Source organism: Barbatula barbatula, assembly GCF_947034865.1.
Source record: "Barbatula barbatula genome assembly, chromosome: 8".
Taxonomy (NCBI): Eukaryota; Metazoa; Chordata; class Actinopteri; order Cypriniformes; family Nemacheilidae; genus Barbatula; species Barbatula barbatula.
The window spans coordinates 19,678,909-19,703,796 of NC_136771.1; the positions used below are offsets into that span (position 1 = coordinate 19,678,909).

Sequence of the window (24,888 nt, forward strand, 5' to 3'; positions counted from 1 at the left end):
ACTCTGAAAATTATTTCAGGGCAATATTGTTTTTTATAGACGTGTACATATATAATAATATTCTTATGATTGAAGTAAAAAAATAGGTTTTACTTTGTCTATTTATCTTCAACTTTGCTCTTGGATTTGTAGTTCTGCAAGCGACTACAGGAAAAGACGAAAGTCAGAGCCATCTGTCACGCAAGCCAACACAGGAAGTGAGCAGAATGCCCGCCCAGTGGACTCTTATAAAGCACAGACACTGAAGAAGCCCACCATACGCTCATCCCCCTCATCACCATCCAGAGCCAAAGGTAAATGGCGCATGCAAATAAATGGCAAAGACAGACTAATCCAATAATTCCTTTTTAGCTATGAATTAAAGACTTTGCTTTATGGCACCTTCAACATTATTTTCTAGAGAAGCACAAATTTTGTATTGTTGCCAATTTCTGGTTGAGTGCTTTGTTAACATAAATGCTGTTCGGTTTGATTTACGAAAATTGATTTAAGGAACCGAAAGGACTCAGTTTTCTTTCTGTATAATAGCAATGCAGGTGTTTTTGAGAACGAGCATAGTTATGTGATACTCACATTCTCTCGTACACAGACCCTTTCTTACTAACTGTCATCTTTACTGTTATCCGTTTTCTCTTTTCTCACTTTCTGTCAGATAAGCTCACTAACCAGCTTTCCTGTCTCCTCTTTGTCATGCTGCAATGGATGTTGTTTTGATTCACAGCTGGAGACGCTAGCGAGTCGCTCTCTTCCTGTATGAGCTCTCCAGGTATGGAGCGTCCATCCTCTCATCTCTCCACAGATTCCCTCTCTGTCTCCACACCAACCTGGCGTAGCTCCAAGCGCTCCATCTGCTTTAAGAACGGATGGCAGACAAGCCGACATGAAACTGCAGAGACTTGGAGTAGTGCTGATGATGAATCCGCCATGACCCCTTCATCACCACGGCTGAAATCACGCAGCTGTGATGATCTGCTGTCTGATGGACATGGTGTTAGCAACGACGGGAGAACGTTGAGCTCTGTGACTACCATTCGCTCTGAAAGTGCTGGTTCATTGCTTGACGAAGATCCCACACAGCAGCCTCAAGTACAAAGTCTTACCTCATCCCCCAGGGGTCGCCGACATCACAGACATAAGATGCCACATGATACCCCAGGTTTCCTTCAGCTTTACAAGAAGATGCACCACATTGACCGGGAGCAGCTCTTGCCCTCTGATGTGATTCGTTCTGTACGTGCACGAATCCTGGAGTTGGAACGCCAACAGCAGCAGCAAAGGCACAACCTTCATGGCTGGGCTTCTTCAGGTCACGAGGTGCCACGACAAATGGTACCCAACCGGATATCAGCATATGAGCAGCTTATCCAGAAATCAAAGTCCATGCCGGACCTTGGTGATGACAATGCCCCTTCAGGCACTACGACTCCAGGGTCCTCGAGGGCCAGCAGCTGTCCGAAGCGACGCTTTTCGGTTGAATCGCTTTTGGAAGAGGAGGACAGTCCAGAAAAGGCACGAAGTCCCCCAGAGGGTCAGCCAAGAGTGGGACCAGTCAGCAATAACTTGGTGTCGGTTCACAGAAAGAACCAGCATCAAGATTACTCGGACAGCGAGCAGGATGCCTGTGCTTCCGAAATGAGTGACATTCACATAGAAGGATCTTCGTTGTGCAGTGAGAGCGATGTGGACCATTGCTCCCTCACCTCATCAGAGAGCTTCTACGGTGGACATCACCACCATGGGCATCACTTCCACCGTCACAATCACGTGCACCAGAGCGTGGGTCAGAGTCAAGGTTACCAACATCGCCACCTCATCAGCTCCTGTAAGGGGCGCTGTCCGGCTTCGTATACTCGATTCACTACCATGCTAAAGCATGAGCGTCAACAGGAAAGGGCTCGGCAAGACTCCCAGCCTGGTACACCTCCGTTAGGCCAGCAGTCACCCGGTGAGTCAAGCCTTTCCAAACTTGCCTTCCTGGTCAGCCCCGTGCCTTTCCGCCGGAAACGAGGCTCCCCTCCCACGCAGCGACGACACTGCAGAGGTGGACGGCCAAAATCCAAAGCCGCAATTTACGAGGCATTAGATGCAGCACTGCAGGACATATATGACCACTTAAGGGCGGAAAAGGGACAGGGCCCAGCAAGGCTGCCAGATGACAGCATACTGCGCCGGCTACTGGAAGAGTTGTTACCAGATGTGCCCAAGCGTAGCTCCTCTTTGCGGGTCCAGAGAGGGTCTGGCTCCCCCTCCTCGTCCCATGTCCACCAGCCTTATCATGGAGCCCACCAATGTGCCTCCTTACAACATCAAGACGCCTCCAACAACAACCAGCATGCTAATACTAATGCTAATGCGCACTGCTACTCAGGTGCAACTTCACCATCACTATCATTATTGCAGAATCCTCATGTCATTACCTCAAATGTTCCCAACCAGACATATGGAAACACTTTCACTTCTTTTCCGCTAGTCAGCATGCCTCTTTGTCAATCCGTCTATCTGGTGCTTTATTTTAAATAAAGTTTTGTTCAAGTTTACTAGTATATTTCTCTCAAACTCCCTTTTAAGGGCACTTGGCTTATACTGACAGAACATTCTAAGTATATCTGACCTTTAACTGTATTTAATACTTTTAAGTATATACCTTGTATACTTCAATAGATTAGGAATTTTAAGGATACTTGGCGTGCAGTCTGTTTAGTCACCACACTCACTGGTAGTTTACTGAGAATATACAGTACTTCAAAATGTACTTCATAAACTAAAATGTGCTACTAGTATTGAACTTGTATACCAAAAAGTATAGTATGTATAGTTATATAGTTGCAATACAAACAAAAAACTGTTGTAAACTAGTTATGTATTCAAAGTTAACTGTTGTTACACTTAAAGTACCAATCCTTAAAAGTACACTTTTATCAACAAAAATATGACAGATTTTGCCTATAAAGGGAAAATGTTTGCTTTATACAAATTTGAAATGATGGAAAAGAAGTGTTAGCGGATCTTGTTGCTGTTTTGTTACATGTACGGTTTACAGTATGCATGACGTGTTTACTGCTCATGTTTTATTTTATTTTACCTTTTATTTTATTTATACCCTTGCATGTCATTTTGTTAGTTCATTTCCAGTTTTGTTTTGGGAGTCTTTTTTCAAATACATGCCGTTTGTACTGTTTGTAAAATTGAGCTGACGTACTGTATCCTGATCATCATCCCTTACTTCTCAGTTTGACCCAATATTAAAAAAAAATGTATGTTCCTTTTGAGCACACTGGCATGCCCGTGGAATCACCCTGAACATATCACTTTTTTTATCATTCTGTTGACCTTTTCATCGTGTGTTTCCACAGATCAGGGGTCTGACACGGGTCGTCTCACACCACAAAGCAGAAGACCCACACCAGAAAGAGAGGTAGAAAGACTTTCATATCTGTTTATGCAAAAGTGGACTGGTTCTTCCTCATATTGCTCATGATATTTTGACCTTGTGGTCTTCAGTTACAGTTTCAGAATATTTGCATTAATGTGAATGTCTAGGATAGCTGATGGAGTCTCTGCTTATCTCGTAGGTTTCTTCTAAGCAGATGACCTATCTTATATTGTCTTCTCTTCTCCATCAGAAACAGCCTGCCAAAGCTATTTATGATTTTAAAGCTCAGTCTGCCAAGTGAGTATCGGTCTGAGAGTCCGTCTGGTGCATGTTAATGACACAACAACATGCTCGCATTTCACTCAAGTTTTCGGCGCAGTAGGCTGTGTCAGCTTTCTGTATATGAATGGATTTTAAGCTTTGTACATGTTTACATTTTTTTATGGGCTGCCATTGAAAGCATTTGCATTTTGTACATAAGTTCCTTTATCATCTGCTGTTGGTCTCATTCATTGCATGAATATGTCAACAAGATTAACATTTTGTATTTAAATTTAATTCGAAACAGTCTATCTATGACACTTTCTTCTGTGTCACAAGATTTCTTTTGAGAATGTCTCCGTAGTTTTGTCTCTATACATACCTACATATAATTGTTTGCTTACCAACATTCTGCAAAATATCTTCTTTTGTGCACTGCAAAAGAAAGAATGTCATAAACGTTTGGAAAGACATAAGTGTTGAGTAAATGATGACATAATAAAAAATTTTAGGGGAACTATACCTTTAAATGCAAATGTTTGCTAACACAACCACTAATGTTGTTGCATAAAATTTTACGAAATGGTTATAAAAAATTGATTCATCTCATCAATAATGGAATTGGTGATTATTTGCATCTCTAACTGGTTACATCTTTTAGCAGTGATGGGGAGTCAAGCTAGACTCAGATTTACCACTGGTGCTTGATTTACCATGTTAGGCCTAAATAGTGTGTGTTCATGTCCACAAACATGATTTGTGTGTATTTGCAGGGAACTTTCTTTTAAGAAGGGTGATGCGGTCAATATCATCAGACAGATTGACAGCAACTGGTTTGAGGGGGAGCACAAAGGACGAATCGGGATTTTTCCCATCTCATATGTAGAGGTCAGTGATGTGTTCACCACTGCGGTGAGATGTTGGTGGGTCAACCATCTCCTAGATAGTCAGATTTCGATGCTGAAGGATATTAACATGGCAACCAATGTACATACACTACACAGTTTGAATATATAAACACTGACACACACATTCTCATTTTCTCTCTCTCTCTCTTATTCTCTACCTCAGAGGATTGCATCTCCAGAGCGGAGGCAGCCTGTCAGGCCTCCTCCTCCAGCTCAGGCTCGAGAGATGGGAGAGGCCATAGCTCGATACAACTTCAATGCTGACACGAATGTGGAGCTTTCTCTTAAAAAGGCAAGTAAAGCACCCAGAGGTTTAAAAAGTTGAGGCTTCTTCGAAGTAGTTGCATTAAGTGGGAGAAATGAAATAAAGAGGCCATACAGATGTTTGAGAAAACCGTAGACCCTAGTGACTTTCAATGTTACAAATGACTGTAGGTTCAGAAGCAATCTCAAAAATATGTCTTGACAGATATGTGCGTAGTTTGACACAATGTTTGCAATGAAATGCAAATCAAATGTTTAATATAAAGTCAACTCTTTATTATATAAATGCATGTGTCTGTTTCAGGGGGAGCGGGTGATCCTTTTGCGGAAGGTTGATCCGAATTGGTATGAAGGAAAGATTCCTGGCACGAACAGGCAGGGTATTTTTCCCGTGTCCTATGTCGACGTGTTCAGGGGCTCTCCATCTAAGAGCCCCATTCACCAAGGAGACACGCACACATTCAAGGCACAGAAGGTAAGACTGGAGCACCAGAGTTGACATAACACACACGTCCATCATTTTTGCATGCATCATTGGGCATTCTGTTTCAGAAAGTGACAAACATATCCCTACACTAACCTGATGCACACAAATCGATATCAAAACCTGTTAGTTGTGCACCCTTTTGAGGTGTCAAATATTTGAGCAGGTTTGTGTGTTAATGGGGAAATTTAATATTTTGACTTATTTGCTTATTAGGGCTGGCTTATTTATTATAATTTGTGCTATTCCTGACCGTTGGACCCTTTGCAGTGCTTGGGTGAGGGTCAAATAATCATTAAAAAGTTAATTTTTGAATGTTTTGTGTGCATATTTTATGCAGGCAGAAACTGCAAAGCTTATTTTTCTCTGTATCTGACCTATAGATGGCTTGTTCACCCCAATGACAGATCCACATTATTGCCGCCAATAAGTTCATAATCTTCCTACTTTCTTTCCCCATGCTCAAGCACGACACAGACTTCTCCCATATGCTGTGGCTCGACTCGGCCACTAGGACGCACCTCCAAACAGTCACTAGCGAATGGCTATCTCTCACATTGGGTGTTTCCACCTCATACCCATCGTCTGCCTGCAGCAGTCCAGTTCCTCCCACCCCTCCTCCTTTACCCATCAGCCTACACTGCACAAGCCCTCAACCCCCTGCTCTACCTGTGACGAAGTTCAATCCATCTCCACAAAACCCCTCCTCAAAGTATTCCCCCCCAGAAATGTGTCTATATTCCAATGAACTCTACAGGCATAGCCTTACGGCTCGAGATATAACTGTAGCTTTTGGTTTACCTCAGAAACTGATCTCAAATCAGAATCAGGAGCGAAAGACACCTTGTGGTAAAAATAAGTTTGGTGATTTGTGTGTAAATGAGACATTGTTTAGACACAATGACCCATCGGGCGCGCCTGATCCATTTGACCAGCTTATGTTTCTTACATGTCAGCTTCACAATGAGCTTGAAGTCAGATTCGCCAACCAATCAACAAATAAAGCTAAACAAGAGGTATTACTGGATTGGCCGGTGTGCGACGAGTCTCTGTCTGTGGGTCCCAACCAAGATTTTGAAAATAAAGATCATGAGATCTGCAAGAAAAAGGCTGAGGAGAAGTGTTCAGTAATTTTGAGTGAGATGTCAACCTTTCACGGTCCAGTAGCTGAGATAGATTGGGAGAGACTTCCCGAGTTGCACATACGGGAGGAAGATGATGAAATAATCCACAGATCAGAGGTAGTGCATATGTGAATCGCATTGCTTTAGTGGTGTGCACTATGGAAAACCTTGCTACACCATATATACTGTATATATATATATATATATATATATATATATATATATTTATAATGAATGTAGCATAAATTCAAATATAATTTTAGCTCTGTCTTTTTCTTCGTCAGGCTGGCTCTTCAAAGGTTTCACAGCACAGTTGCGTCACCTCCTCCCATTCCCCCACTCATAACTCCTCTCTTAATCTTTCCACTAGTTTTTCTCAGCACATTGATTCATCCATATCTGCTCTTCACTCGTCATCTCTGCCTGCTGTAAAACCCATTCTATGTGCATCACCCCCTTCATCTCCTCTTGCTACATCTCTTTCTTTAAACTCTCCCTTCCCACCTCCTTCTTCACCTCCTCCATTAACCCTTAAAATGTCTTATTCTCCACCTTCCGCACCACCTCTCCTGTCTTCTTTATCAGTCTGTTCTCCTCTGTCATCTTCACCTGCCTCCTCTCCAGCCCTCCTTCTCTCTTCTGTCCATCCTCAACCTTCCTCACCTCAACTCCCATCTGCTCATTTTCCTAAAATGCACACCTCCAACTCTGCTCCTCCCCATATCTCTCAAAGTCCTCCATCTCCTCCTCTTTTATCTCCAATTCTTACGTCTCATCCTCCTCTCTATTCTTCCTTCAAGCCTCTCTTACCAACCATCCCCGCTTCCCCACCCTCCTCTCCCTCTCCTCCTCATTCTCCTCCTCCTTTATCTTTACCCCGGTCTTCCTCCGATCACACTCAATCCTCTGAGATCCGACCACCTCCTTTATCGGCTCCACATTGTGCTGATTCTCCTCCTCACTCCTCTGCACAGTCCTCTTTTCCTCCTCTCTCCCCTCGTTCACAGCCTCGCTCTCCTAAGATCAAGGTAAAAGTTGCAAGAGAAGGATTGCTTTCACTTTGATTGTGTAAAACCAACAACTAAAAAAAACAGGGCTGCTGTGAGGAGAATGTGTGAGATGATGTTTAAGAACCTGCAGATGTCTGGTCATGTGTGGGAAACAGACACTAACCTTTATTGAACGTATAAATGTACAATTGTCTGTAAATATGCAAACAGTGGACTTTACTCATTAGATATAATTGTACCCAAGGCTGTGAGAGACTAGGGTATGTTTTTATATAACAGTTTTAATATGAAGGGTTCATAGTGTGAGAGAGAGAGACAGCATGTTGACACTATATTTTGACAAATATTTTCTTAATCGGTGTTTGTACCTTCTTTTCCAGTAAAAAGAAACATCAGTTTGTAAGGAAATATCAGTTGTTTTCACTGATACACTGGTCAAAAGTTTGACCGATGTGTTTGTAGAAATGTTTTAAACTATCTTTATAGTGATATTTATTTTTTGTTGAATGAATAAAAAGCAGAAAATAAGAGCCAAGAATAGATATCTATAACAGATATCTCCCTTATCTCAGGGTGACCTTAGAAACATTTTTACAAGAGAATTCTTTAAACAAATTCTGTGCAAAGAATGGCTACATTGGAGATGCTTAAAGTGATAGTTCACCCCAAAATAAAAACTCTGTCATCATTTACTCACCCTCTTGTCATTTCAAACCTGTATGGCTTTCTTTTTTCCGCAGAACACAGAAGAAGATATTTTGAAGAATGTTGTTAACAGGCCCCCATTCGCATTGGTTTTGTGCCCATACAATAGAAGGTGAATGGGGCCAGATGTTGTTCGGTTACCAACTTTCTTCAAAATATATTTTGTGTTCTGCAGAAAAATGAAATGACAACAGGATAACAGAATTTTTATTTTTGGTTGAACTAGTCTTACTTATCTAGAATTGTTGTCGCAACATTCCCCAAATGTAATTTGTGTTGTGCACATCATTTATAAACATCCATAGAATGTAACTTAAAAAATCTCAAAAATGTACCAAGCAATAGAAAAAATAACACATAATATAAATAAATTGTCACAGAATAAGAATATGTGAATACATAAATTTTGTCAAAAATATCAAAGATAGAACCTTATAATTCCAATCCGACAAAATATCTTTTAACTGGAAAGCAAAACAAAAATACTGATTGTTAATTGAGATTGACTAAATGTGAGGTTGTAAATAACATTTCATATGAGGCTGCTGATCTCTGGCTGTCATGCATTTGACTCTTGCAGACGGTTTATAAGCAGGATGTGGTTGTTGATGGTAAGCCACCACGTAGCCCCATTTCCACCAGGAGGCGCTGTTTATCTCCCAGTTTATCACCCAGTAGAGCACAGAGGGTAGGATGGAGTGTGCTGTGACACTAGCAGCAGTGCAGGCTGGGAAATGAAGTTCATTCTAATCCTTTATACTGTAGTTCTGTGGTGCCCGCATCATGGATGGATTTCCTCTAACACTTCTTGTCTTCTAAAAGCTCCGTGATGACAAACACTCACAGAATGACGTCCTGTTCCTGGATTTGGTGTGATATACTGACCCACCAAAGCATTAATTGTACAGTATACTGATTCTTCCTCTCTCTCCTTTCCTCTTGCTCTCTCTCTGTAACCCTTTTAGAAAATGATGCAGGAATCGGCAGATCCAGGCGGTGATCTGTAAGTTTTATCTACATTTTAGTCTTCATTTCATTAGATAATTTCTTAAGCGGAATGTTTTTAAAACATTGTTTCAATGTTACTAAAGGTTTCAAGCTACGTACAATTATGTACCCCGCAACGAGGATGAGCTGGAGTTGAAGGAGGGCGACATTGTTGATGTCATAGAGAAATGTGACGATGAATGGTTTGTTGGTAAGGTTTTTATTAAAGTATACAACACTTCTGCAAACGGCATTTAATTTTTTAAGTCATTTATTAGTCTGATTGCATAAATGTTGCTCATTCTGGCCAAGAACTTAGACAAAATAGATGTAAAAATAGAGAAAATGTATTGACATTTATTTGAATTATCAGGTCATTTGTTAATTTCAGGTACTTCCCGAAGAACAAGGTTATTTGGAACGTTCCCTGGAAACTACGTTAAACCACTTTAACAAACAGGAAACAACGGCACAACTCCGGCCACTCCAGTGCCTACCGTGTAGGGCCAATGAGGCACCTCACCTTTGAGAAAGTGTGTGTGTGTCTGTGTATGCGTGTGTGTTCACAAACAAATAGCTCTGCCATTTCTGCACGGACAAACCACCGGCGTTTGTTTCACTTTGAGCACTTTTGTTTTTGTGCCATTACACTTTCTCTTCACTGATCCTGCATTTGCTACTCTGACAATAGCACATTGAACGTTCTCCTGTTATTTAGGAATTTTGTGATATTGAAGGAAATTCAATATCAGAGTTTAGAAGGCAAAGATTCAGACAGCGGTCATGCAGATATAGTGGTCAGCAGATCAGTATACATGTGACAGACCTCAAGGAACAGACCCCAGCCATCAGTATTGATCTGTGTCCATACGTGTAAAGAGTAAGAAGTCAGCAAAAGACTTTACCGATTATATTAGGGTGGATTATTTGGTAAAAATGAAGTGAAATGGAGAATTGTGAAGTTGCTTGATTTTTCCATTCCCCATTCCATTGGAAAAGTTTGTTTTTGTGTGGCTAAAATAGGACAGTGTTCATACAATGGATAGAAACAGGTATTTTTACACAATAATTGTATAGGTAACCGTACTTTTACCAACATATTTACAGAATAACTGTCACAAAGCAATTCTGCTATTGTTTAGGATAATGTTCATATAATTATCAGTGAATTGTATTTGTATAAATTCTCATTAATAAGAATGTGAATTAACATTCTGATGATGAAACAGGCTTTTGTGAAATTTGGTAATATACTTATTTGACTAATGAACTTGTTTTCTAATTTTTACACACAGAGTTTTAGAATCGTAAACCAAATGTTTTACCTGAAATAGTAATTTCCAGATTTCCCCATCATGCTTTTCTTTCAAAGTTTGATAGATTAGAGGTCTATCACTGACATGATGTATCTCCTCACAAGATTCACTTTTAAAACTGCATCTACTGTCTTTCTTTATTGTTACAGTATAGTCTGTTGTGCCCTGACATTCGGATGTCAGTTAAAAACGTTATTTTGAAGGATATCAGTATTTTTCTGCACTAAGTGTATTTTCATTTGAAAGCATATAGCTTGTGTTGCATTGGCTTGTTCTAATATTCAATACTGTAAGTGTGTCTATGAATTTCACAGACAGCAGAGCAATCGTAAAGCACCTTAAATGTATTAGTTGTATTATTATTATTTAATTTTTTTCCTAAAAGCTGAAGTGTGTAATTCTTTTTTTGAAATAATTTTCATTTGAGCTTAATATGCAGAGATAAGTAAGCCATTTGCAGGTTTATTTCCCCAAAATATGTAAAGTTTGTTACTCTGTGGCGCTGACATGCTCTGTTTGTTTGAGCAGCCTGACACAGCCACATTGGCTCAACCAATGGCGATTTTATTAGGGGAATATTTATCTGGCCAATATGAGATAAGAGGGCATGTTCAGGAAACCTGTTGAAAACAATCATTATTTTATATTTTAGTGACGGTTACATCACAGAAATTTACACTTCAGTATTTGTTAAATGGCACTATTTGCATTTTTCAGCTTCACTGCTGTGTTTGCTGACACGCTTTTGTATGTCCTTTTGTATTTTACTGTGCTTACATTATAAAACGCTTTCACACTCTGCATCTCATTTTGGTTTTATTTGTCTTTGTAATTCATCCCATGTGCCAAATTTTTCTTCAGTCTGTGGTGCGCAAAAAGTAGGCAAAGAAGTTTTGGGACGATAAAGGACTTTTTCAGTAGACGCTAGTCAAACTGGAGTCAGTGTTTGCGGCAATCTCTACTGAGGACTAATGACCTTTTGGATATTTGTCTTTTTACTTATAGTTTGTTGATTGATAAACAAGGTTTAGTGTTATGTGTGCGTATGTGCTGAGCTGTCGAGTCTGAAAGAATCTTGTATCCTGCTAACCTTCAAATAAATGATTTGCTTCATTCTTTCTTTAATTCTTTCTCCCTCTCTCTGCTTACCTTCCCTTTTGTTCTATCTAATACATTTCTGTCTCAGTAGTTATCTCTATTTTTTCCAGTGCTGATGTTTAATGATGAGATTGTTTACATTCTTTAAAAAAATTATTAGAAAGAATAGCCTTAATGCTTACCATTTTCATAAAGTGGTCTCAAAAAGTGCACCATGGGTGTGGTTACATTTAAGGGGGCATTTCCATGTTGTTTCTGATGTTAAACTTTGAGTTTGGAGTGCATTTATACTGTAGAAGGCTACACTTGCATTGTGAACAAAGACCACGGTATACGTAGCCGAAGAGATATGAGGATCAGATTTTGTGACTATTGTTTGGCCACATACCCTAAACCTTTTATGGAATAAACCAATCAGGCTTGTTGAAATCTCAGTTCCTCCATTGCATTACATTGCCACTGTATTTAAAGAATAGTCTTATACTATAACCAGTGCGGTTCTCATTTTTGTGATAATTTAAAGAACTGAACTAAAAGAGCTCCCTGTTATGATAAACTGAAATCTGTCTTTCCCCTTGCATGACTTCAAATCTTTGCTTTAAACTCTTTTCAATGTTTCCTGATCATTCCTTGACTTTTAGTAGAAATAGACCATAAGAGAGCGACAGTAAAATTAAGTGAATATTAGAGAGAGTAAACAGGACTCTTGATCATAACTAAATGTGGAGGAAGAGAGAGTTACAGAGAAGTCCAGATTGGTGAAAAAAGAATGTGCCTGTGAGACCTCACAAGCCTCCGCTTCACTCACTTACCAAATATGGACAGAAGCAGTTCGCTATGTGGTCCAGGCCCATACAAGCACCCGGCCGACTGTGTGGCCCCCGCCACCAGAGGGCCGGAGCAGGCAGCTGTGAGATGAGGTCTTGCCTCTATGTCGTTCATACTGTGGTGTTGCTCTATAGATTTAAGATATGTTTCTCTATTCTCATTCCAATTTGTTCCCATTCTCATTCCACAAATTGTCGCCTTAGAATTATAAGGTTCTATCTGAGCAGTTTTGAGATGATGAGCTTCAAAGTTCTTGCATTCCATTTAACGTTGTAGATTAAACCTTTTTTGTTTTCTAAAAAACATCACATAATGTAAATAAGTAAATAACAAGCTAATGTCGGCATGAATTTCCATGTTCATCCATGCTCACACACGGGATTTTTGCACCCCCAGAGATGGGGAGCGTGACCTGACATGAGGCTTTATGCAACATAGTTTTGTCTAAAAAATGATCCTCAGTTGTGTGGTACCATAGTAATTATTTTATTGCCCCCCATTGATTTGGCACCTTCCTGATCCCAAATCGTCTCCAACTGGACACTTGCTGTAGCCGCAAACATTTCACGGAAATGATTTTATAATTTATAATGTATACCAAACTCCTTTTCAACAATGAAACATTGTGAAAAGGGCTATATAAGTAACACTGAATTAAATTGAAAAATGAGAATGTTATACATACATTGTCTCAAATCGATCTTAATCGGTTCATATTTACAAATAGTCTTGTGTGTCTCAGGTTTACGAAGATGCAGCCTTGTTTTTCTGGTAAAACAAAGACACTTCGTTGGGAAACAAACTTTGCATTCAGGAAATCAACCATAAAAACATTTGCAAGATGACTGTTTTAAAACAAATATCATTTTAAGATAAATAAGGGTTTCATTGAATGCCCACATATTTCTTGCCACATATTGTGCTGATTTCAGCTTGTGGTGGTTGTGATTAGTTATCAAAGTGAAGATTACAAATGGAGGAATTGGTGCTGAGAGAAATTACGGCATTGAAAAAGAGAGAAAAAATGAGATGGAGGAAACAGTGATGAACAAATAAAGATAGAGAGGGAAGAGCATGAGCAAAGAGAGAGAGAGAGAGAGAGAGAGAGAGAGAGAGAGAGAGAGAGAGAGAGAGAGAGAGAGAGGAGAGGAGAGAGAGAGAGAGAGAGAGAGAGAGAGAGAGAGAGAGAGAGAGAGAGCTCTTAAACTGTAGGAGTGGTTTCCGCTCTTCTCTTTAAAGATCTAGATCTGAATAAACCATCACTCTCTAGAGAGACGTACTGTGAAACACTCACTTGCTGGGAATATGCCATTCAGTGTTGTGCTGGAAGGACCCGCTCCATGGGGGTTTCGGCTTGTCGGAGGAAGGGACTTTAGCCAACCTCTCACTATAGCCAAGGTGAGTTTGTGTGTCTGCTGGTGCTGTTGTGCCTGTAATGTATGCATTTTTTTTCATTTAAATTGAGTTTGACTAGGAAAACTACTGGCAGTGTGTTTAAAGAAGATGACTCCCACCTGTGGGACAATAGCATCTGACGCACTTTTGGAAATAGCAGCTAACGTCACATTTATGAACATAAAAAGTACTAACTACTGAATCACTGAGCTGTTTTGGAAAGTGTGTTCATTAAATACTTGGGGATAAGAATTTTGTAAAACCGTGCGTAAAAGTAACAAAGAAGAATATTTGAGAGAATAGAATAGAATAGAATAGAATAGTACATACAATGTAAACAACAAAACTTGGTATGAATTGAGATTTCAAAGTATCATATCTCCTCATACCAGGTAGAAAGATAACATTTTATTAGAGAGAACAATGGCTATTCTGATCCTATTTATGTTACACTGTTTGTGTGCAGCTAAAAATGTTAGTGATGAATCATCTGAGCAGGAGCTAACATTTGGATCCTTGCACCTGTTGTGCAGCAGAGTTGTGTATTCTACATTTAAACAAATGTCAAAGAGAGATACACTATATGGACAAGAATATTGGGACACGCGTTTAAAATATTAACATGTTTATCTATTCCAATAGTTCCATTAATGCTTAAATACAATGTAATATTAAAGAATTTTGTTTCCATCTTTGTTGCAATAGTATTGGAAGGGCTTTTTCTGTTCTGAAATGACTGTAGCCTACAAGTCATTGATGGATTTGGGAGATGAGTGTTTGGCTTAAAGTTGTTCAGCTGGGTTCAGATCTTCTACGTGAATCTGAATCTTGTCACATGGGCATTGTCATGTTGAAATAGAAAAGGGTCCTTTCCAATCTGAAAGTTTCCAAACAGATGTACTGTATCTTGTTTCTAGACGTTTGCTGCTTTTAATTTGCTACAGCCTGTTGCGTGACCAATCTAATGCTAACAAACATTTTTTTGTGCAAAGGTTTTATACTAGTGTTCTTGCAACTAGTTTAAAATTTCTACTTGGCTTTAATGAGATTTCACACTTGGAACGTTCTGTCTGCGGATCAGTTTTACAGTGTTTCATAATCTCGACATCATGCAGCCATTTTTGGTCAAACAACCTCTTGTCTTCTGTCTCTGAGCCTTGGGAGTTGTTTTTACTAACAACTAGCTCTGTAACCTGGACTTTATCAATCAAACTATGCTTGTGTTCCCAACAGCCAATCTGGATGGTGTTCAAAATGTAGCAAGATTAATTTGCTTTAGGAATTATAGCAAACTTGACCGAAAAAGAAAATAGATTTTTTTTCTTATACTGGAATGGATTTCTGGAAAATGGTGTACCTCGTAGAATGTTTATCTTAATTTAGTACAGATTTGCTTTATTTGTGGAGAAAACATTATTGAACAACATCAGGGTCAAACATCTTCATCTAGTTAGTAATTTACAACAGGTGTCACTTTTTATCTTGGGTGCACTTTTTGATTTGAACTTTTTTAGTACATAAATATATGTGTGTCTTGCAACTTCCCCAAGAGTATAAAATCAGACACCAAGACGCCCATTACTGTATATAAAATGCCATAGAGTGTGTACTTAGGGATTTTAATGTCTTGGTGTATATTCTTTAGCCTTTTAGTTGAGTTGGTTTTTCTTGTGATCATGTACATTTAAGCTAAAATTAGTGGATGGTTAAAGGGACAGTTCACCCAAAAATGGGTTCACCCATGGGTTTCCCGTCACTGTGTTTAAAATCTATAAAAAATTACTTGTTCTGTTGAACACAAAATAAACTATTTTGAAGAATGTGGGGCACTACTGACTTGTAGTTTAATGGTTATAAATAATGCCCCAGAACTGTTTGCTTACAAACATTTTTCCAAATTGTCAGCAGAACAACAACATTAATACAGGTTTGGAAAAACTTGAAGGTGAGAGAATTTTCATTTAAGGTTGAATTATCCCTATAAGGTGGCTGTGAGGTTCAGTGGTTAGTGAACAAGATGAAAGATTTTGTGATTTTACATTACCCCTGTTTTTTTAGATATCTCCAGGAAGTCAAGCCTCCAGAGTGAACCTGTCTCCTGGTGACATAATCTTGGCATTAAATGGAGTTTCCGCAGAAAACATGATGCACTGTGAGGCCCAGAATCTTATCAAGGCTGCAACCTGTCAGCTCACGCTTACTGTTGAAAGGTCAGAGGTCACCAACGTCCATAGAGTTTTTATGACTATATGAATGAATACTAGAGATTGACAGTCAACCAGTTACCATGTTTTGGACAGCAAAGCATGATTTAGTGGAGAAAAAAAACTATACACATGCATAATAGGACAAAGTACATCTGCAGATCTATGTTTAAGTATTTTTTTTAAAGGCAAATAGGATTAAAGATACTAATTTGACTTTGACTGCACTGCACTTGCAGACCAGAGACCAAACTGTGGTCCCCCAAAGTCACAGAAGATGGCCGAATCAATCCGTTTAAAATTACCTTAGAGGAAGAGAGACAAGTATGAGCATGTTTTCATATTTTTATACGCAGCATGTGTGATATACGTTTGAGCCAAACTTATTGTTTTGCCTGACAGGAGTACAGACCAATAGGAACGGGACATAATCGTAGGGCGTCTCCCTTTGTTGCCGCAGCCAACATTGATGACACACGGCAGGTGGTGAGCCCAACGTACAACTCTCCTATCTGCCTTTACTCTTCCGGCAATGTCCAGGACGCCTTACAAGGACAACTCAAGGGCTTCATCCACAGCAAACCAGAGAGGTGATTTACAGATTTACAGACTGTCATGTTTAATGTCCGATCAAGTGTACATACATATAAGGAGCAGAGCTATGTTAAAGAACAGGAATGTCTCATTCACCTAATGTGTTGCACACATATAATGTTAAATACTGGTGGTATCTAGGGAATATTGGCATGCATGGTCTTCATCTTCATCCAGAAAGTACATACTGTATATGTGTCTGTAGTCCCAAGACGCTTAGCTGTATAGAGGAGTCTGATGTATATCGGATGCTGCAGAGAAATCAAGATGAGGAAGAGCCACATGAACCGCGGCAGTCTGGTTCCTTTAAAGCCTTACAGAGCTATATCAACAGTGAAGGTATGACACATACTGGACCTCTGAACTACAGCATCAATGAGAGTTTATAACACATACTGTGCAAAAGTCTTAGTTAGTATTTTCCCCAATGTCTTGGAGACATTTCCACAGTTTTTCTAGATTAGTCTGTCTCAGTTGTTTCTAACAGACAGACTCAGTGATGGTGAGACCAGATCTCTTTGTGGGGCTGTTGTCACACTACTTACAAATAATGGCAAACGGAATGTTTGGAAATATAAACCAAAATTATCTACTGACACTACTGCAAATGTTGTAAATAACGTTGAAACCATTTGTTGGTTGAAACCATTTGTTGGGAAGAAAATACTAACGTGCCACACAGTGCTCCATTTCATGTGCTTTGACATAAACACAATTACATTATTACAAATCTTACATTTAGAAATGCTGAAAGAAATAAAGACTCTCACATACACACTCTCACAATAACCCTCAATATTCTAATATAACTATATTTTAACATGCAGTTTTCCTTTACGCTTTCATTATTCATAGGTACACGGCCATTAGTGACGCGAAAAGTCCGCGCCCCCACAACCAAACCTGCTCCTGCAGGGAACTTATACAAGCTACCAATGTGTGATAAGTGTGGTAATGGAATAGTGTAAGTCAATCTTATTTTTGGACACCATAAAGCTACTTTAGTGGGGTCCAAATCTAAATCGGCCCCATTTAATCTCTATCCATGACTGACTGTGTGTCTTGTTTTCAGTGGGATGGTTGTCAAAGTTCAGGACAAGTATCGCCACCCTGACTGTTTCGTGTGCACAGACTGCGAGGAAAACCTCAAGCAAAAAGGATACTACTTCATAGATGATGAGCTGTACTGTGAAACTCATGCCCATGCCCGTGCAAAACCTCCTGAGAGTCCTGACCTTTGACCTCTTAAGGCAGGGCTATGGATTAGCCACCTTTGAGTTAATTAAGTACTTCTTGTTTTAAGTACAGACAAACAGGTCTCACCACAATTCACATCAACCAGATACTGAAATACACAGGTGTGTGGTTAGCGCATTAATTGATTTTGGTTGTGTGTTGGGATGCAGTGTTTTGCACTTTGTAGGAACAAGGTGGCGTTGACTGAACAAAAGTTTTATCAATAAAGATTTTGATCTTGGTTACCATGTTTGAGTAAGACCCAGATGTGCGCCACCTCTTTATTTTCTTACCACTTAGGAAAAAGACTTAAAATATGATATATAATTTTGGTCATACAAATAAGACCAATGCATCATTCAAAAACTTTAAAAGGTATACTTTTATTATGTACTCTCATACTAACAAAACTTTGCGCTTTTGTAAAATAAAGAAATAAATAGGGTGCCGCCAATATCTCGCTTAAACGCGTCACTAAAATGATTGAAACTAAGTGAATTCTTGCCACACCGACACAAAATATATTTGTTTGAACATCTTGTTTCTTCTTTCAATTGATCAAATTCAAATCGGGTTGCACCTGCTCTTATATTTGGAATGAATGATCTGAGTGGACTTCCCGATCGCGAACTGGACTGACTCCTCATCTCTCTGCCATGCTGGAGTTGTTGGCCTGCACAGCAGCCCCGATGTTCAGTTTCATTAATAAAGTCTGATTTATCTTCGCAGTTTGCTTTTGGGTTTTCAATTCCCATGATTATGATATTTACAGCTCTCGGGGTTCCCAAACTGTGCACTTCACTGTGGTACATTTAACAGTGTATTCCAATGATTGAAAATGACACCACCTCGCAAGAAGTGCGATTGTAGCGCAAATGAAGCCACGCGTTTATTTTACAGCAGGAGCTTGCGTAGCACAGCATCTCGGGCCCTCAGCAAAGGCAATAGGTATGTCTCGTTTCGGAAGGCTGCATCCTCGGGAGGTCTCATTTGAAGCCTGCTACATCATCGAGGCTGTCTCGTTTCATAAAAGAAGGTATAGGACACTCTATCTGAACCCTTCTAATGCAACCTACTTTTACAAGAATAAGAGGACAAGAGGTGTTCCCTCTATCGTTGCTAAAGATAACCCACAATTCATTGAGTCGGCCAACGTCTGTAATGTGAATAAACGGCAGCAGCTTTACAGTCTTTAAATGTTAACAGTTTACAAATTGTGTCACGTTTTTTAAATCTTAGCAGGCATATTTAGTAAATAGGTTTAGAAGTGTTCAGTGATTTTTAAACGTCTTAAAACAGTAAGGCAAACATTTTACATTTGTTGAACTGTTTTGGCATTGTTTAGGGTGGAAAGTTTCCAACTTCTCACATCTAGAAATAATTTAAATTACCTAGACAGGTGTGCGAGTGCAACGTGTTGTCATAGCAACATGGCACTACCTGTTTCCTTTTCTGCCAGTTTGTCCTATGAAGAATAATTCTAAGGGCTGGAATACACTACAAGAAACTTCTTAAATCATACACTTGCAGACTTTTTGAAAGTTTCAGATAGAAACACACTAACTGCTTAAATCTACAGACTGGCACAGACTTTCTGCAAAAGTCCAGACTGAAAATCTGGGCAAAATCTGAGCAAAAGTCTTGTTGTGTATTTTAGCCTTAAGTTGAGGATCCTCTGTATACCGCATCCTTTTGAGGACGCAGGAACAGCCTTTCGAAAAGTGACACAGCTAGGCCTACTGTGTGGGGCCCATCCACGCTATAACAAATTGTTATATTTAATTATAATACAGCACTGAATCTCATTTGTGTATGAATTGTGATAAACCTAAATATAAATAGATCACGGTATCCCCTTAAACATGAATTACTTTGAAACAGTTTGACTATATTTAATATGAATGCGTTTTAATTGACCTATTTAACTTTAGCATGTTATTACTTTGATTGAATATTTATGTCTTATTGGGGATAAAACTACTTTGTCAGAGTACTTTCTCACCATCGGACAGTCCGGTACATGTTCAAGTGATTGTTTTACCTTTTTAACAACGTTTATCACAAGCTTCAAATTATACATCACTCATATCACTGATCTTCCTGAAAACGGCTATTCTTTCCATTAGACATACAACTGTGGATATCATTTTGTGAAATGCTGCTGTTGTTTTAATGGGAACTAATGTTTCCTTGTGTATTTCTTACATTAAATTCACCTGCAGGTCAAGAGGGGGATACTGTGTTTACCCTGATCCATATCTCAAATGCCAGGAATACGTGATACTTTTTAATGTATTGAATTGTGCATTAGGGCAGTCAACAACAATAAAGAAAACACTTAACTACCTAAGAGAAACAATGTTAAAAAGTTGTTTTCCTTGTAATGCTCCACACACCCAATTGGTGGCGGTAATTCACCAGAACTTGGATTGTCAACCGCCACAAAACACTACTAGAAGAAGAACGAAGCTCTTGTTATGATACGTCATCAAATATGTCAGCCTCCGAGTGACAGCAGCTGGATTTGATCAGTGGTCCAAGATATTAAAATGGTAAAATAATCTTGATAAAAATGTCGATATTTCACGAATCGACGTTTGAACGTAACGTAATTGTTAATGAATGATTCAGTAGCCATCTGTTAACATATATTTACAGAGAACATCATTCTGAAACAGCCAAACTTCGAATATATATTTTTTCCATATGTCTAATGGGTGTGAGTCTTGATGTTTTCAGGTTCATTCAGAGGATTGCAACATTATTTTCCGTGTCAAAGGCATCTTGGAGTTCGTTTGCCTACTTGATGACTCGAATGGTAAAGAAACTCAAATACCAGCTGGATTGCTGTCACGTTTTAATTTTAATTTCCAAATAAAAAGATCTAGTGCAAGGAATCATTGCCATCAGCAATACTTTAACTTTATGTAATTATATTAAAGTATTGATCTAGTGTTGTTACCTTTTTCCACAGATGCACAGTGTACCATTTCAAAAACCTTCCAGGGTCTCAGTTCCAAAGTATCATCAAAAAATCTTGTATTCACTGTCAGTAACAGTGCAGTATTGTTATGGCCCAACAACAGTTTCCAATCCAGCATGGAGAGCTTGACAGACACATCAGCATGTGGAGATATTCTGAAGTATTTAGAGTATGTTGTGTATCTGTATCCTAAACAGCAGTTAGTCGGTGTAAATACGCAAGTGTCCATTTTTGCTGAATAGACATGGCTTAAGATAACTGTTGTTTCTGTAATTCACAGGGCAGATAATAATGAAAGCAAGAAGTCATCAAAAAAGAAAGATAGGAAAAATTCTGGACCTGTGAGTTCCGGATATTTTTTGTTAGTGTCACTTTAAGAATTTGGGCCATCAGCAGGGTTTGCTGATCTTTCCTCTCCTGTGATCTAGACTGTTGTAAATATGAAGCTGTTGTTTGAGGTGACCGGGCCGGCTAGCAATGAAGCTCCTAATCTTTATAGAGTGGTCAGACAACAGCACTTTGTGAGGATGCCTCTGCCTATGGACTGTATTCTGCCTGTGACCAGTATTGAGAACCTGGCAAAGTGAGTGCGTTTATATTCATCCCATAAAGGACCTTAAATGAACAGTACATATCCTATATATACAGAAACCCATGTTTTTGCCTTCATGTCATTAAAAACCTGTAAATTACTCCTATTGTGGAACACAAATCTATTCCGCAAAATTCCCTTAGTGGTTTTGTGTCCATGCTATGGAAGTCAATGACGGTCAGTGTTGGTTTGGTTGCTTGTGTTTTTCGAAATATTTAATTTTGTGTTCTGCAGAATTATGAAAGTCATACAGGTTTGAAATTACATGAGGTTGAGAAAATTATGAATGTTTGGGTTTGTACAGTTATTTTTAAGCTATAACTATTATGCTTAAGTACTGTATGTTGTTCTATAGCATTACTAAGCTTGGCAACCATTGTTTTGTATGTTATTTGTATAATTGTTCAGTGCATGTAAAGGGCTGGTGGAAGCTTTGAGTAAGCAGTTATCAGACATGGAGGAGGTGGTAATACAGTACAGAAAGGACTCGTCTCTCCTGGTTCCACAGCCGTTTCACTTTCAGCTGCCAGAACCCACTGGACTCACCACTGTAATCTACCCTGCAGGAGTACCAGACAGTCAATTGCAGAGAGTCAGAGAGGCAAGGCATGCACACATATACACAGAGGCCCAAAACAAGTGAATCAGGTGCAAATTATTTCAATCAATCATCTTCCTCTGCATGCAGGATCTGCACAAGAAGTTTGAGTTGCCAGGCGACCGGCCATGCCTCAGACGCTCAAATGCTTTCCGTTTCACTGATGAAGCATACAAAGATGGTTACCTCCGCAACCCCCACGTACAACTCAACCCACCTAACATTGATGATGCAAAGGTAGCTCTAAAGTAGTCATACAAACATTACAAGCACAATTTTAAAAGTTCGGTGTTTATAAATCATTATTTTCTGTAGCTGTATCTAGTGCAGGGTGTGTACAGCTACCACCACTACATGCAGGATCGTGTGAATGATGACGGCTGGGGCTGTGCATATCGCTCACTTCAGACCATCTGCTCATGGTTTCAGCAGCAGGGATACGTAGAGATTGCTGTTCCCACACATACACAGATCCAGCAGGTACATACCAATAAACACACAGTAATTGTGGTCTGGTGTTATGGAATTTCCTAGATCTGAAGAACTATGTGTGTATGATGACTTGTCAGGCACTGGTGGATGTGGGGGATAAAGAGCCCAACTTTGTCAGCTCATGTCAGTGGATCGGCTCTTTTGAAGTTCAGGCTGTTCTTAATCAGCTGCTGGGGGTCACCTCAAAGATCATGTTTGTCAGGTAGAGAAAATGTGCGACATGTTTTATTTTTGTGGATTGCACACATTGATTGTTGAACAAACAACTAAACAAACATGATAATTCATGATTTCTGTCTTTCTGTTCAAGTCATGGATCTGAGCTCGCTTCTAAGGGCAGAGAACTAGCCAACCACTTTCAGACTGAAGGAACGCCTATCATGATTGGTCTGTCAATATACTCTTTGTTTGCTCTTTTCAGCATGTTGGATTGGAATATATTAACATTGTTTGTTTTTAATGGTCCAGTGTGTAATTTTATGGAGGATCTATTGACAGAAATGCAATATAATATACATAACTAGGTCTTCAGAGCTGTATAAAGACCTAAATAATGAAGCTTTACGTTTTTATTACCTTAGGATGAGCTATCTCTATCTACATATACCGCGGGTCCCCTTTTCATTGAATTTGCCTATTGGTTTCTACAGTAGCCCTAAACAGACAAACTGCTCTACAGAGCGCGCTTCGTAATTATGTTATCTCCTTCGGCAGAAAAGCAAAAACTGACTAATCTTAATCCTGTGCAGCCACCATAGTGCTTAGAAAGGGAGGGGTGGAGTGAGCCGTTTGTTGCAATTTGCAATCTTACTTCTAAATTTCATACACTGGACCTTTAAGTAATATTTTGTCTTGCTTAATTAAATAAGTTTTTTTCTCTCCAGGTGGGGGCGTGCTTGCACACACTATTCTAGGTGTGGCATGGAGCGAGATCACTGGACAGATTCGGTTCCTCATCCTTGACCCTCACTACACTGGAGGAGAGGACCTGCAGATCATCATTGACAAGGTGCATTTGTTACACGTTTTACATAGACATACCATAGAATTTAGAATGTAGCAAGTGGTTTAAAATGGTTTGCTGTCTGTTAAACAGTCCAGTTTTTACTTATAATTGCGTAACATGTTGGTGCCGTCTGTCTATTTATCATCAAGCTTTGGTCTGTATGTCTGCATCTAGGGCTGGTGTGGATGGAAGGGACCCGAATTCTGGGATCAGAATGCCTATTACAACCTCTGCCTTCCCCAGCGATTCAAGACAATTTAAGTCACTTATACAACACTGACTTTTTTTATCTAAAGAAATAAGTAAACTTGCAGGAAACCTTATAGTTTTAAGTACAAATCAAAATCACATAAACACAAAAAGTAATTGTTTATTACTCATTTTTTAAACATGGCCTTGTTTTTTCTGTCGCACTGATTTCAGAAATGTGTAGCATCTTTTCCAGTCAGGTTTGTTTTTAACAAATGATGAAAAAATGTACATGAAATTACAAATTCATCTTTTCAACTTCATAAACACCTTTTACGATTCTAACTGATAAGGCCTCTTAAAATGTAATAATAAAAAACATCTGAAATCTCTTAAGCATTAACAGATCATGAACTAATCTAACTCTTTTGTCTCCTTCATTCATCGGCTGTTAAGTTACTGTGTTTGAGATTTGTCTATTCAACAAGACTTGATTCATATCTGCGTGCCAGCATCTGAGGCCGACCCTAGAACAGGGCCAGTTGTCCTTCACTGTTACAACTACAGTAGTTCTAATCTGATATGGACATGCCTATTCATCTGTTCACCCATTTACTTCAGTTATATAATGGATACAACTGACATGGATATTACTTTAACGTTCCCATGAAGAAAGCGCCATTCATCACCAGTCGCGAGATTTCTTGCCATCTTCTGCATCAGACCCAGTGCACCCTCTCTTCTGTCCTGCCAGAGAGCCAATCTGAACCTGCCGCTCGGCAAGCGTTGAGGATAATGATGAGACGTTTCTTAAGACCTGTGTTCTTCTATGCGTGTTTAAAAACTTAGCACACTCCTCAAACCCACAAGCCCACGCTATATCTTCAGCAGTCTGTCCAGAATTGTTGCAAATGCTGAAAGCCAATTAAAAGAATGCAATTAGGACATTTATTTGTATGTGTGTCCTACGCCCAATGTTTTCTTGAGATTGTAGACATCAAGCAGTTTTACTAGGTCATACATGTTCTTGTTCATATGAATGCAAGCCAAAATTCTACTTACTCTATTTTTGCATCACTTGCCATCAACACGCCTATGCACTCCGCGCTCCCAGCTCTGGCTGCTTTATGCATGGGGGTCTCCCCACTTGCATCCTTTAATAAAGTTGGTAAAATGTTTGTCAAATTAAATGTAGAATGTGACCAAATTATGACTGCGGATTCGTTCAACAGACGTTTTGT

General features: G+C 39.3%; 3 protein-coding genes across 3 annotated transcripts in view; all 3 read left to right on the forward strand.

The window, feature by feature from the left end:
• The window catches only part of sorbs2a (sorbin and SH3 domain containing 2a), a 45,100-nt gene extending 33,867 nt beyond the window's left edge, over positions 1 to 11,233 (forward strand). Inside the window, exons 15-24 of the mRNA XM_079463416.1 lie at positions 133 to 293; positions 722 to 2,368; positions 3,354 to 3,415; positions 3,573 to 3,670; positions 4,408 to 4,522; positions 4,706 to 4,834; positions 5,111 to 5,281; positions 9,095 to 9,132; positions 9,221 to 9,327; positions 9,508 to 11,233. Coding sequence (XP_079319542.1) covers positions 133 to 293; positions 722 to 2,368; positions 3,354 to 3,415; positions 3,573 to 3,670; positions 4,408 to 4,522; positions 4,706 to 4,834; positions 5,111 to 5,281; positions 9,095 to 9,132; positions 9,221 to 9,327; positions 9,508 to 9,569 — 2,590 coding nt within the window. The 3' untranslated portion in view covers positions 9,570 to 11,233. The remainder of the gene's footprint in view (positions 1 to 132; positions 294 to 721; positions 2,369 to 3,353; positions 3,416 to 3,572; positions 3,671 to 4,407; positions 4,523 to 4,705; positions 4,835 to 5,110; positions 5,282 to 9,094; positions 9,133 to 9,220; positions 9,328 to 9,507) is intronic.
• Positions 11,234 to 13,477: 2,244 nt separating this feature from the next.
• pdlim3a (PDZ and LIM domain 3a) lies at positions 13,478 to 18,518 on the forward strand. Its single transcript, XM_079462942.1, has 7 exons — positions 13,478 to 13,756; positions 15,812 to 15,963; positions 16,197 to 16,281; positions 16,360 to 16,547; positions 16,757 to 16,890; positions 17,407 to 17,515; positions 17,624 to 18,518. Exons 1-7 carry the CDS (start codon positions 13,664 to 13,666, stop codon positions 17,790 to 17,792), a joined length of 930 nt encoding a protein of 309 aa, XP_079319068.1. The 5' UTR covers positions 13,478 to 13,663; the 3' UTR covers positions 17,793 to 18,518.
• Positions 18,519 to 20,225: 1,707 nt separating this feature from the next.
• Positions 20,226 to 24,828, forward strand: ufsp2 (ufm1-specific peptidase 2). Its single transcript, XM_079462423.1, has 12 exons — positions 20,226 to 20,339; positions 20,527 to 20,605; positions 20,762 to 20,939; positions 21,051 to 21,111; positions 21,199 to 21,353; positions 21,771 to 21,963; positions 22,051 to 22,197; positions 22,276 to 22,440; positions 22,530 to 22,654; positions 22,763 to 22,839; positions 23,337 to 23,461; positions 23,633 to 24,828. The coding sequence occupies exons 1-12, from the start codon at positions 20,337 to 20,339 to the stop codon at positions 23,717 to 23,719; spliced, it is 1,395 nt and encodes a 464-aa protein (XP_079318549.1). The 5' UTR covers positions 20,226 to 20,336; the 3' UTR covers positions 23,720 to 24,828.
• The last annotated feature ends 60 nt before the right edge of the window (positions 24,829 to 24,888 follow it).

Excerpts from the sequence above, each read along its gene's own strand:
- pdlim3a (XM_079462942.1), top strand. The coding sequence starts at position 13,664 with ATGCCATTCAGTGTTGTGCTGGAAGGACCCGCTCCATGGGGGTTTCGG. Across the intron at positions 16,548-16,756 it reads ATCCACAGCAAACCAGAGAG|TCCCAAGACGCTTAGCTGTA; the intron begins GTGATTTACAGA and ends ATGTGTCTGTAG. Across the intron at positions 16,891-17,406 it reads GAGCTATATCAACAGTGAAG|GTACACGGCCATTAGTGACG; the intron begins GTATGACACATA and ends CATTATTCATAG.
- ufsp2 (XM_079462423.1), top strand. Across the intron at positions 21,354-21,770 it reads AGTATTGAGAACCTGGCAAA|TGCATGTAAAGGGCTGGTGG; the intron begins GTGAGTGCGTTT and ends ATAATTGTTCAG. Across the intron at positions 22,840-23,336 it reads AGGAACGCCTATCATGATTG|GTGGGGGCGTGCTTGCACAC; the intron begins GTCTGTCAATAT and ends TTTTCTCTCCAG.